This window comes from Aythya marila (assembly GCF_965140915.1).
Source record: "Aythya marila genome assembly, chromosome: 4".
In the NCBI taxonomy this organism is placed as follows: domain Eukaryota; kingdom Metazoa; phylum Chordata; class Aves; order Anseriformes; family Anatidae; genus Aythya; species Aythya marila.
Window position 1 is genome coordinate 20,265,361 of NC_139045.1, and position 13,700 is coordinate 20,279,060.

The 13,700-nt window shown below is 52.1% G+C and overlaps 1 protein-coding gene across 1 annotated transcript; it reads right to left on the reverse strand.

Annotated features, from left to right (window-relative positions):
• Positions 1–6,919: 6,919 nt before the first annotated feature.
• HELT (helt bHLH transcription factor) lies at positions 6,920–7,734 on the reverse strand. Its single transcript, XM_082758769.1, has 2 exons — positions 7,626–7,734; positions 6,920–7,510 (listed from the first exon to the last, which is right to left on the reverse strand). The coding sequence occupies exons 1-2, from the start codon at positions 7,684–7,686 to the stop codon at positions 7,011–7,013; spliced, it is 561 nt and encodes a 186-aa protein (XP_082614895.1). The 5' UTR covers positions 7,687–7,734; the 3' UTR covers positions 6,920–7,010.
• Positions 7,735–13,700: the final 5,966 nt, after the last annotated feature.

Here is a 13,700-nt window from a genome sequence, read left to right on the forward strand (position 1 = left end):
GGTTTGCAGGACTAAGGCAGCACAGCACCATGAGCCTGCTGGGGCTGGGCTGGATTACAGCCCGTCAGGATCAGTCTTTTTCAGGCAGCAAGGTAAATGCTGCTCCTGTGTAGGCTGAATCACCTCCCTGAGCTGTGGCAGGTGGCACACCTCAGCTGTCTGGGCATCTTGCCCTTCAGAAGGAATGGGCCAAGTTTCATCTCCTGCTTTCTCTGGGGCTGGCAGAGGTTATGGGGCAGCATCCCACCCGCTCTGTTTGCACACCATACAGCAGTGCCATACCTGCGGTTACCTTTTAAGAAGAAAACCAGCCTGAAAGTGTGCTGGCAGGTATTACAGTGATGTTTCTCACTCAGTGAGTCTCTGATATGTTTGTTAAGGAGATAACAGAGATAACAGTCCACCAAAGACAGTTGTAATAAAAGAGAGGATCGAACGGACAGTGTTTTCTCTCTCAGAAAAGGGCTGATTAGTTTCTTTGATGAGAGCCCTCTGTTTTGTTTGGGACCTGAGACTAAAGAGAGCACAGAAGCAGGAGGAAAATAAGTAGGACGAGGAAGAGAGCAGCACAGGTGGAAGATACCCTGGGCAGGCATAGAAAAAGATGTCTTGCTTCTGCAATACTGTTTCTCCTTGTCCTGAAGAGCAGCTCTTCATCCCTCTGGGTTAAAATCAGGTAGGAGAACTCAGGGCTGCGGCTGAGGTCCTGCTTCCAAGCATGCAGATGGCAGCTTTGTGGCAACTCATCTTGGTCCTGCCTGTTTTCACATCCAAGGGAAATGGTCTGTGTTAGGCTGGAAGAACTCACCAATGTGACCACTATTTTATTTTTCCTAACTGGCCTCTGAAATCCCCATGATACTAACACTTCACAACACCCGTTTTTTACCAGTTCCTCTGAAACTGGAGTGAAATCAGCCCTCGGTAAAATAAAGGCTGAATTTAAAGTAAGGCTGAAGTTGTGTGCAGATCTTTGCAGGTTCAGTACTACCCACTGCATTTCTCTTTCTGCTGCCATAATTCTGAGCAGCTGTCAGCTGGAGTTTAGTGTAACATAAAGTGGAAGCTGCGACCTGCTCCACAGAACAAGGCAGCAGTTACATTACAGCCTGAAGGACAGCAGAAATAAGACGAAAAATCACGAGGAGGAATTGTGTCAGTGTGATAACAGGAAAAGTCTTTTTTATTCCTTTTCACATCCATGGCCTTTCCACCAAAGCTATTCAGGGGTACTAAAAGCTTGCTGAATAAACACTGCCTATTACTTAAATAAGGAGCATGAAGATTTAGAAGAAATTAACGCCTAGTGTGTGAGGAGAGAAGAAAGGATTGATTTCCATTGAAAGCAAAGGCAAATTTCTCCCTAGTATGCAGATACTTTGAAATACGTTTTTTCTATGTAAGCATTTCATACACGGAATTCCTGAAGCCCTTTATTTTGTGTTGGGAAAGGTGGAACAATGGGAGTAATGTGGCTGTTATACAAGTAAATCTAACCAGTGCTGTGGAGGACCTCAGCTTCTGAGCTTGATATTTTGGCTACCAGACTATGGAGAAAGGTACGCTGGCTTTCAGGGAGTGGCTACTGGCTTTGTTTGAAATCACACTTGCTAGAGGGAAATAATAAAAAGCCCTGCTTCCACCTGAAATCCTCCCCACCTTCCCCACCTGCTCTAGCAGGGCATGCAACAAGTACATTAAAAATACCTGTCAGCTGGGATAACAAGCCACTGGGATACCCTTAAACACGCATCAGCTGTTTCAGTTCAGTGACAGACTTACTGCATCTTCAGTCACCAGTTACTATACCTTCAGTCTGTATAACAGACACACAAGAAAAGGTTCTTTTCTTTTACTTTTTTTCTTTTTAATGAGCAGCAAATATTGCAGATGAGATGGAAAAACAAGTTTTTACTTGGCTAACTCGCTGGAGACTGAACTAAACTTCTCTTGATTAGACATGGTATTTTAGCTTGGAGATGTCTAACCCCTCTGAAATATCTGGGGAGATAAATTAGATTACTTGCCAGGCAGCAGCGAGGGTGGGATTTGGCTGCCCTGATTTTTCCCCTGCCTGTATATCTGAATCTGACCTATTGATCCTGCATTCCCTCTTGGTTCAAAAGGGGGAAAGAGACAACACGTCTCCAAGGCAAATCAGCTCATTTTAAGAGAAAGTCTAAAATCAGCCTGGTAAATTATCTGCTGGAAAGTCCTGTTTGTCCCTCTTGACTGGAAAGAGAGCTTAGAGTGCTTAATTTGTCCTTAGACCTCTACCGTTTAGACATTTAGTGATTGGTTAAAGTCAAATGCTTACAAATTACACCCTTCTATTAGCAGACCACTAAAAGGATTTTTCCTTCATTGTATGACACTGATTTATGACAAAATAATTATTCCAAGTACATCAATGAAATATCCTATTGGTCTTATCTCAGCCTTATATTTTAGACTGATAAAGAATTAAACTTGCCAGCATCCTGTCTGTGCATCTGCAGGCCTACAGGCTGTACATACAGCATGCTATGTCCTAATCTTACACTCCGTCAGCTCTGACGAGATGCTTGAAGGGTTTTGTGCCCCATTTGCTAAATGGTGGTCACTTTCCTGCAGTAACTTGTCACCTTGAGTTTTTTTCTGTTTGAAGTTATGGTGACTGGAAGTTCAAGGGCCTTTGAGAAGCTGGATGCTGGCAGCAGGGGTTACCTCTCTTTTCCAGAATTCCAGTCCATCCCAAATCTCTGTAACTTCCTGCTGGAAGAGGAGGAAAGTCACGACATTATCTCTAAATTTGATCTTATCTTTGCTTGCCATATTCAATACTATATGTTGCTTTGCATAGGGGTAGCAGAAGCTCTTTGCTTAAAGCAAAGCTGATTATAACACAGTTCCTAACTGTAACATACACTGTGAAAAACTAATTTTCTGAAGAGGAGAGGAAAAGCATGGAGAGCTGCAAATAAACAGCTTCTGAGAAGGTGAGCTCTTCAGTGAAGAGCAGCAGGCTGTTCTGCTGCTCCTTTGGAGCCTCCTCACAATGGAAAGGGGATGCTTTGGCCTAGCGGAGGTAGTTTAGATCCTGCACAGGCATGTAGATGGAAGCTGGCCTTTCATTTAAGTATAGATTATTGTGCTTAGGTGTTTTGGTTTTATTTATTTATTTGTTTTCTTCTTGGAGGAACAGTGTATACACTGAGGACAGTGGGCAGTGCAGCCTGTTTGGTACACAACTTCACCTTCATGCTCAGAGTATCTCTCTGTTTAGAACCAGGGTAGGCTACTTGCTCTCCATACATCTCTGCAAACATGGCTGCACAGATGAGTTAATAAAATGAGCATGAGGAGCCACTGGAATATATATCACTTACCTGCTTGGTAAGCTTTCTGCTGATACAACTCCATCGTGCCTTCTCCTCATGTAAGGAACTCCAGCTTCAGGGATCTCCAGGAAGCTTTGCCTCCTTGCAATAGCTAAGGATTTGGTCTGCCATATATACAAGTAGGTAAAAAGTACGTGAAGATCTTCATTATTATTATATTTTTTTCCTTTGTTTGCTTTAACCCACTGGCCTTTCTAAGCAGTGGCATCTTTAAGCAACATTTTATTGGTTTTTGTATGTCTTTGCTGTGTTACAGTTTTTGGCATTATGCAGCAAAGGATGTGCTCCTGCTCTTGCTCTTTTTCCAAATACTTTCTCCCCATCTCCAGGCATCACAGAATTTTTGCAATTCAATTATAAATTCAATTTCAATTATAAAACTACAAAAAACGTAATCTATGAGTAAAGTATGTTGTGTAAGAATATTATTATTATCACTATAAAAAGAGGTTTTATAGTGGAATATGCAAGTCTTAGGTTATACCAGTTTCCTTAGAATTTTCCAATACATAGTTGTGTGACATGAAATGTGTGTTGTCTCAGGTTTTCCTGAGGCTCTTGAAAACCTACAACCCATGCTCGGTGAACCTTATCGATACCTGTTATATTTTCTCATTTTGAAACTGAAATTACATGGGGTTTGTTCCATAGGTGTTACTCTTCTTATTCTGTGCCCTGATTTCACTTGCAGCTGAAGTGGCATTGCCTCTTGCAGTCAGAAAAGTTGTATAGGTGGGCACTCGAGTTTGGGGGAGGTAAAAACAAACAAACAAACAAACAAAAAACTAACCCTATATCTTATTCATAAAAGATTGCCATTTAAAGGCTGGTCACTGTGAATTCATCTGTTGACGACAAGGCACTAATGTAGCGTCTGAATTCCCTGTTCCCTTGCAGGACTCCCCAGATAAAGTAGCCTTTTTTTTTTTTTTTCTTTTTAATTACATAATCATTTCACAGAAGAAGACTCCACTTCTGAGGTTTTGCATTCTTACAGTCATAAAAACTAAATTGCCTTTATTCTTTATAGCTCAACTGCAGAAGTTCAGAGCTCTGGTTAGCAAAAGTATTTATTTCAGCCTAATTAATGTGTTACTGCTGCCAAAATGCAATGCACATCTCAATTGCTGCAGCTTGCAGATGAATATTAAGCAATGTTTCATAAACTCAACCTGATTTGATATTCTGAGTTTGAATCTTCTAAATGACTCCTCTTTCCTCAGGTTAGATGTTCATGGCATTGAACTTTTGGTGCTTTTAAAATCAGTTTTGTTTTAACATGCCACTCTGGGGGCAGCATGGCATGTGGGTAGCTCTCAGAGCTTTAACCTCTAAATGTATTAAAATGTGTTTTTTATACATCTTGCCATAATTATGTTTTCCTAGTGTCCTTTCCCCAGGCCAGCCTTTGTCCCCAAGCTCTTTACACAGCCTGTTGGCACGTTTGCTAGAAATAAAGCTGATGATGTGAGGGGATGGACACAGGAGTTTTGTCAAAGCTTGTAGACCTATTCCTGGTGTTGGAGTAGTAAGCATGACACACAAATGCTTCTTGCCAGTGGTCTCCTGTTGCCTGTTGAGAATGCAAATTTTTGGGGGTAGAGAGTTTGGGCGCAGGCTTTGATCTGTTTGATGGTGTTTTGCTTCCACTCTAGCTCAAACAAACAAATCCTTGTGATAAATTAGTGAGCTTTTAACATAAATTTCCAGAAAAGGGGGGGAAAGCATACTGAGGTGTGACTGCTGTGCAACTGTTTTCGGGAGTGACAGACCTGTGGTGTAGAGAGGAGTTAGAGGTGTGTGACAGTGGGATTTTGGGTAAGGGGCAGAGGAGGCAATGGGGACACGAGAGGCATGGGGAAGGCAGGCAAGGCAAAATGAGGCAGAAGGGACAGCAGCAGAAGGAAAGGGACAGGAGATGACAGGAGGGGATTCACCAGCAGCACTTTTAGCCAGGCAGGTGCATAACAGAGCTCGTATTTTGGGGCAGTTTATTTGGGGGCACAAAGCTCCACCAGCAAGCAGCGGTGCTGGCAGTGTGGCACTGCATCCAGCTCCCCCAGCAAACCCCCCAAAATAGCTATGACCTCCTGGCATGGGAACACTGAAAATTATTAGAAATTTTTAAAAAGGCCACTACCAAAGCACCACTCAGTGCCATGGGGCAGCGGCCAGACAGGGCAAGCCCAGTGGAGACTTGAGGCAGGGGATGTCCATCTGGGGGAGCTCTGTGCCCTGCTGCAGAGCCCAAATACCTGTGGGGCAAAAGCCAGGGGCTGCGGGGCCCGGGGGCAAGTTCAGGGCCCGGCAGAGGCCCATGGGCGGCGGGGGAGGCAGCGGGCGTGTGGGGGACTTTTATCCCAAAGTCATTGTCAAGCCAGAGCGGGGTTTATCCTCCACAGCTAAATGAAAACGAAAAGGACAAAAAAAAATCCAGAATAGCAACATTCGAGATACAAAGACTGTCATGGACCAGTGCAAGTTTGCAAAATTATATGTAAATGACCACAGTTTTGACCGTGGTGGCCCTCTGCTAATCCCAGAGAGAAAATCTACTTAGCAAAGGGAAGTTTTGTCTAATTTGGTTAACAGTGACCAAAATGCTGAATATATTAATAATTTATATTTCCAGGGAAACACTATATCTTTAATGCTTCAGTGCTGAAGTGTGTGTGTGGGGAGGGGGGGGTGACAATAGCTTAATGCTCACAGAATAAAAATCGTGTAGGATTTTCTTCGCGTCCTGCACCCAGCGCTGGCCAAGAGCGGACCCGTGTCCTCCCACAGGCGCCAGCACGGGGTGGCTTTGCTTTTGGGTGCCCGTGCTCCCGATCATAAAACCGTCGGGGGAGGGAGGTTTCCCCCCTCTCTGCCCGCCCCCCGGGACCCTTCTCCCAGCAGCCCGAGCCGGCAGCTTGCTCTGTACCCGCACCGCGACCCGGTGCGCTCAGCACCTCCCTGCCCGCCTCCGAGCTCAGTGCCGGGCCCTTTTGCTCGAAGCCCCTTACCCAAGTCCCGGGACCTCCCCTCCGCCCCCTCCCCGGGCTGGGGGGCACCTGGGGTCTCCCCGCGGGGTCCCTGTGGCTCTGGGGGCGCTTCTTGCCTTCGTCCCCGGCGCTCCGCACCCGGGCCCGCCCCGTCCCGTCCCTTTCTCCCCCCTTGAGCGAGCAGAGAAGCCGCTGGTAAGATCCGGGGGGACGGCGGTGCCTCTCGGGAGACCCCAAAAGCTCCCCCCCAGGACATCCCCGGCACCCTTTCCATCCTCCCGCCGCCCCCGGTGGCGCCGTCGGGGCCGTGCCGTGACCGCGGGGCGCGCAGCAGCCCCCCCGCCTCCCTCTGCGCTCCCATTTTTGCCTTTCGGGGGGCACGGAGCGGCCCCCCACAGCCTCCCCCAGCCCACCCCGCACCCCCAAAGCCCCCTCCCGGAGACAAGAAGGGGCCGCGGCCACACACGTTTATTGCAAGGCATCGCTGGTACAGGCGCCGCGCCGGGGGGGGGGCGGAGGAGCGGGCGGGGTGCGGGGAGACCCCGGGGGCTCGTCCCCGGTCCCGTCCCGGTCCCCGTCCCGGTCCCGGTCCCCGTCCTGCCCCGTCCGCGGCCATAAATAGGAGTCCGCCGGGGCCGAGCCCCTATAGCACGGCGGGGGGCTGGCCGGGGGGCAGCCCGAAGGCGTTGGGGTGGGAATGGCCGAGCAGGTTGAGGTAGCGGCGCTCCAGCCCCGGCACGGGGGAGAGGAAGGCGCCGCGCTGCTGCCCGGGGCCGCCCAGGGGGGAGGCGGCGGCGGGGAGCGGGTGGAAGGGCAGCGGGGGGCTGCGGGGGGCGCCGGGCCACGGGAAGGGCCCCCCCGGGCCGTGGGGGGCCGGCAGCGGGGTGTCGGCGGGGCCCAGCCCCGTGGGGCGCTCGGGAGCGGGGTGCAGCTGGAAGGGGAGCTCCGGCTCCGGGGGGGAGCCCAGCGAGGCCAGCAGGGGCTCGGCCACGAAGCGCGCCTGGGACTGGAGGAAGGCGAGGATGCGGGCGTACTTGGTGTCCTTGGTCTCCATCCTCTCCACCGTGGTCAGGTAGTGCACCAGGTTCTTCATGCACTCGTGGTAGCCGTAGTGGAAGTAGTTGGCGAACTCGGCCAGCAGCTCTGCTGGAAGGCACAGCGGAGCGCGGCTCCTCAGCGCCCGGCCGCCGCCGGGGAGGGATGGGGAAGGGGTGGCGGCGGGCAGGGGGCAGGGGGCAGGGGCCGCCCGCCTACCTACCCTTCTCCCGGCCGCGGGGGAAGTCGGCCGAGTGCAGGGCCCGCAGGTACTGCACCGTCATCTCCAGGATCTCCGCCTTCTCCAGCTTCCCCGAGCTCTGCAAGACGCGGGGCAGGGCGCCGTCACCTCTCCCCCCGCGCCCCGACGGGCCGGCCCCGGGGCCCGGCACGGCCCGGCACGGCCCCCCCAAGCCAGGCCCCGGGGCCCGGCCGCCGCCTACCTGCTTGGCCAGGGCCATGGGCACCGTCCTGCCCAGCTCGGTGAGGCAGCGGTTGATGCGGTCCCTCCGCCGCTTCTCGATCACTTTGTGGGACACCGGCGTCCTCTGCAAAAACAGACGGGGCGCGTTAGCCCCGCTGAAATCCTAAACGGCGGCCGGGCGCGTTTAGGATTTGTTTCCTTATTTATTATTATTATATTTTTTTTAGGGCGGGGGGCGGCTTTATTATTATTTTGGGGAGGGGGAGGGCAGGGCAGGGCCGGCCGTGCGCGCAGGGCGGCTCACCCGCCGCTCCTTGAGCTTGGAGGCCATGGTGGGCACTGCGGGCCCCTCGGCGCCGGGCCCCTTATAAAGCCATCCCCGTGTCCTGGGGGGGACGGGGGGCCTTCACGGGCCCGCTGATCCCATAGGATTAGGGAGAGCCGCGCCGGGGAATGTATGCATTAAAGATCAGGGTGGAAGGGGGCGAGAGAGAGGGCCGGGGGGACGCTCCTTCTCTCGCCCCCTCTCCCTCCTTCCCCCCTCGCCCCGCGGCCGGGGGGGGCCCAGCTGTGTCGCCCCACGTGGAGCCGGCATCGCACGTGATGGCCCCGCGGGGCCGAGCCGAGCCGGGCCGGGCCGGGCCGGGCCGGGGAGCGGGGCGCAGGGCGCATCGTCTGTGCCAGCCGGGGCCGCCCGCTCCCCGCGCCCGCCGCCCCCCGGCACCCCCGCCCCTCCCCGGCCCCGGCGCTGACTGCATTTTAAAGCCTGTCCAGAGTCATTAAAGTAATTAAGTAAGCCCTTAATAGGCTGTTCCGCCCGGTTCAAGGGAGAGCCCTCGGAGCCGGAGTGGCCCCGTTTGTTCTCAGGCTTTTCTCACACGACTTGGTGACACGTCCATCTTTATAAGAGATGGCAGCGCGGCTTTTTGTTTACCCCCGCTTTATGCGGCGGGGACACCCCGGCAGGTGTGGGCCCGGGGGCTGGCACACGACCCCCCCCCGCTCCCTCGGCCCCCCCGGCGGCCCGGGGAGGCTCTCGGCAGCCTTTGGCACACGACGCGGCTTTTTGTGTGGTGCGCGGCTGTGTGGTGCCGGCCCGCCCCCCCGCTCCCCCCTTTGGAGAGGCTCAATTTGTAGCCTATTATCCTATAGGAAAATGTCCCATTGAAAAGTATGAATAGTTTCATTGGGCCTAAATTTTAATAATGCGGGTCAAAGAAAAGAGGGGCAAATAAAGAGGGGATCGCAGCTGGCCCGAGAGTGCATTATGCGGTGTCACCTGCGAGCGGGGTCGCCTACAGACCCCCTATTCATTTGCCTAATTTTGGTCAATTTAACAAACTTCAGGAGAAATTATTGTGGCATTGTCAGGGAGGGTAAAGCTTTCTGATCGAATTAACAGCATGTTTTGATCCGGTAAATGTCATTAAAAAGAAAGAAACAATCGCGTTTAAAGGGGGGCTCCGCGCTGAACGCGCCAAGTGGAGACGCCGGAGCGCACAGCTCACAAAGGGAGCAAGTAACTGCCACAGGGGAACTTTTGTACGCTCACATTGCTGCAGTTTTTTACACAAAAAGGCATTATTTCATACTTGAATACGTCTAATCCAACAATTGTCTATTTTCCGCAAACATATTTTCACAGCCCTCGCCGCCCTCCTCTCCCCTCCGCCCGCCTCGGCCGCGCTCCTCGCCCGCCGAGCGCACGGAGCCCCCGGCACGGCACGGCCCGGACCGGCCCGGATCGCCCCGGACCGCCCCGGCGGGGCCGCCCCGGCGCCACGGGGGGGGCCGCCCCCTCCGCCGCCCCCCCGCCGCCGGGACCCCGCCGCCGCCGCCCCGGGGGGAGCCCCGGCGGCCCCGGCCCCCCCGGCCCCTCTCCACGGCCGCCCGTGCGCCTCCGGGGCCGGCCCGGCGCCTCCCGGGACTCCCCCGACGGCCGCCCCGGAGCCCCCCCCGGGCCCCTCCGGGCTCCGGGGCTGCTCCCGGGGGGGGCTCCCGGTGCCGTCCCCCCGCTGCCGGCCGCGGCCCGGCCCGGGGAGCCCGGCGCGGCGTGCCGCCGGCCGCTTTGTGCCGCCGGGAGCCGGGTAGCTTGCGCCATATTCAGCGCCGTACAATGGGATTAAACACCAACCGTTATCATCCAAATTAACCAAACCCTGAATGGCAAATGGGGAGGGGGGAGGCTGTTTTTTTTTCCCTTTTTTTTTTTTTTTCCTTTTTTTTTTTTTCCTTTTTTTTTTTTCCTTTTTTTTTTTTTTTTTTAACTCCCCCTCCTTTCTCTCTCCACCAGCGGAGATGGAGTTGATCCTCTTACTGTCTGTGTTAACCGCCAGCTGCAGGCACCTGCGAGGCTGCTCCCGCCGCCAGGGAGGTTGGTTATGTGGTTATGTCCCCGAGGGACGCGTCGCCGCCGCCGGCCCCGCTCCGCCCCGCCGGGCAGCCCCGGGCACCGGGCACCGGGCACCAGCGGGACCCCGGGGCTGGGCGCGCCGGGGGGCTCGGCGGGGCTGTGCGCCGCCGGCAGCTCCCGCTGCCGGGGCTTTTACACTCGCAGAGAGGCTAGGAGGAGGCTTTTTATAAGAAAAAATAATTTAATATGGATATTTTTGAAAGTTTTGCATCCCCACGAGAGCCCACTCCACCTCCTCGCGGCAAAGGTGTGCGCGGCGATTTGGGGCCCCGGCTGCGGCTCCCCCCGGGGTGGTGCCACTGGGGGAGAGGTGCCGCCGGTGGGGAGCACCCCGGTAGAGGTGGCACCCCGGCGCTGGCTCAGTGGGAGGGGGCCCTTTGGGCACCCCTGGAAAAGCATCTCTCCTTAGCTTTTCGTGGCAGCGCCTCGCACCCCCGCTTTGACCCTTTCATCCAAAAAATCCCCCAAACTTTGAGCCCTGTTGTAGGATCTCTTGGTGCCTGAGGTGGCAGATGGGACTGCCAGGTCAATGCACCTTCAGTGCAAGTATAGTTTGCAGTGTGATTTCAATATAGCCCATGGTGCTGTTCAGGATGAAAAGCCTTTTGTAAATGTAAAACCTGCCCTGCTTTGCTTTTGGATTACTCTGCTTTATATGAACGCCAGTGGGAGGACTGCTGCATTCATGAGGACACACTTTCCATGACTTCACACCTTTTCAGCCTTACCGAGTCCGCATGTCAGGCTCAGCACTGGAGCTCGGTGGATGGCCATGGCGGCAGAAGGGGAAGAGCAAAGGGACACTTGGAAAAGGTCCCATTTTCTAGTATCTCCTTTGTCAACTTTTTTTGTGTCAGAAGTAAAATTTCAAACTTATATGTAGTAGACTTAATGAATACACAACTATACAGAATTAATGAATACAGAATTATTTAGGAAAAAACGTTCCACTGATTAAAGCCAGGTGTAGTTGTACATGTTACACTCCTCTACAGAAGCCAATTTACCTTGGCACAAGACGTGACACAGCCTTTACCTGTCATATGTTTCTCTGTGTGGCAAAACCCAAGACAGTGTGTGCTGGGTGTTTGCACAAGGCAAGTCCCTGAAGTGGCACGGAGGTGCTCAAAGTTGCCCCAGTGCCACTCAGCATGCAGAGCTAGAGGCAAAGTGGCGTGACCTGAGCAGTCTGCCAGTGCCATCCCTGTTATTAAAGCAACTTTGCACATTTTCCTCTTTTCTTACCTGGGTTTAATCCCTATGTGCATTTAAGATGAAGAAGGATTGCATTATATTGTGAAACAATTCTCAGAATCCATGCAGCTCTAGAAAACAGAATTTGGTGCTGTGCTTTCCCTTGTGCTTTTAAAAATCAGGGATTGATTTTGAAATTCTGGGGTAAGGATCCTCAGAATTAAAGAGAATCACCTCATGTCATTGGTGACAAACAAGATGTCTGTAAGCAGGCACTCCAGTTCTCAGGGGTGCTGGGGGTAGGGATCCTGTGTGACTATCTGGTTCCTGCTAAAATCGATTTCAGTGGCATTCAGGTGGTCTTGCACCTGTGGGGATGTGAGTGCTGGGTTCAGTTCTGGGCCCCCATGTGCAGGAGAGACCTAAACTCACTGCAAGGAGTCTGATGGAGGGCTACAAGATGATCGGGGGACTGCAGCACCTCTGTGTGAGGAGAGGCTCAGAGAGCTGGGACTGCTCAGCCTGGAGAAGAGGTGGCTCGGGGGGATCTCATCAGCGTGTACAAATACCTGAAGGGACGGTGAGATGAAGATGGAGCTAATTCACTCCCAGTTTGATTTGGTGTAAAGGAAACATAATTTTTCAAGGTACAGACCAGGTTTGGCTCTTTTACTCTATTCCCAGCAGAGTAACTCGTTTAGATTCAGGGCTTCTACACCTGTGCATGGTGGAATAAATGGGAAGGAAGCGCAGCCTTTCTGTTTATTGTGCTTCACCACATGTTGCATTATAACTTGACTCATTAAAGAGTCATTAGCAACCATTATACCTCTGACTGCTTTGTAAACAATGCTAATTCAATAGGAATTCAGAGCCTAATTCCCTCGAGAGTCTTTTATAACTCCTAGCCATGACTTTTTTTCTAGCTCAAGTGGGAAAGAGGACCCTTGTGAGAGGTTTATGAATCCTGCATGTTCTACTAATTTTGTGACACCATAATTCAAGCGTGCTATTATTATTTAAACCCTCCATACAGAGCCTTAATTGTGGACTTGGAATTTGATGGACTTCTTTTCAGCAAAGCCAAAAAGGTCCAAAAAAGCTGGACCCAAAAGCTGACCCAAAAGCCCATTTTGCTCTAACTTGAGAGAGGCCGAGTGGATCAAACACTGCACCACTGCCCTGTCCCAGTGGCTTCCAGGCAGTCATTTCTGTCATGTGCCTAACTCTGCTAACTCTGAGAGACTTGTGATGTTGGGACTGGGTTATGGACAGGCTGTGCCCTGCTTTTGAAGTGCAAACATTGGGCTTATAACAGTTGTGGTACGGAGAAACAGAGAAAGAGGCTAAGTAATGGGCGACATCCCTCCACCTCCCTGCCTTTGCAGAAACAGGGAGGAAACATCAGTGGTCTTGCATGTTACACTGATCATTGGCTTTTGTGAGATTTATCCAGTGTCAGCCTATGGCAAACAGGATAAAGGGAAGATCTGAGAGACTTTGTGAAGGCATCTGAAGTAACGTCTCTACTGAGAAGTCAAGGGGCCGATGCCTCTGGTTTCCTGAGGGGTCTGCCACGTCTGCCACATCTTCTCATCATCGAGGACTGCAGCCCCAGCTAGCTGGCTTTTTGCAGCATCATTGTTGCTGGTTTTCTGCTAGCACTTTTTTTTTTTTTTTTTTTTTTTTTTTTTTGTGGATACCAAATGGTTCTTGTTGAAGGCAGAATTATCGCATTTCTCTGAGTGCTAGCACCAAATCCTGTTGTAGCTTGGAATAATGGAGTGTCCCACGTGTCCTGTTTGTTCAAGGAAAGAGGAGCTGGATATGCCCAGGAAGGGAGGCCTAGGGAACACAGTTCTGTTAGCTGCTGGGAAAACCTACATTGCAGGAAACAGCTTCTGCAGCTTCTGCAAAGCTTGGGCTTTCCTTCTCCAGGCAATGTTATTGGCCTTTGAACACCACCAAAAGCCCTCTCCTGTTTGTGAACTGATGGCCCAAAGGCAATCCCAGAGGTCCCGATGCCATGTGAAGAACCATTTTGCAAAAGCAGGTGTGAAGTTAGATTACATGTACTGGCTCAAAAACATTATTTCTTTTCTCCACACACCTTTAGCAATAGCTAAGCAAGTCCTCTTCTATTACACAGGTGAAACGTGGTTATGAAATACCACTTCTGGAAGTCATGAAAATATTTGGGGTGAGCACCATGCCCTGCTTACCCTATTCGTAGAGTCTCCCCTAGTGCACCACTATGTGGTATCAGA

What these genes read in the sequence shown, in the direction of transcription:
- HELT (XM_082758769.1), bottom strand. Translation starts at nt 7,686, where the DNA reads ATGACGGTGCAGTACCTGCGGGCCCTGCACTCGGCCGACTTCCCCCGC. An exon ending in CCCCCGCGGCCGGGAGAAGG is followed by an intron (nt 7,511 to 7,625) that starts GTAGGTAGGCGG and finishes GCCTTCCAGCAG; the next exon opens with AGCTGCTGGCCGAGTTCGCC.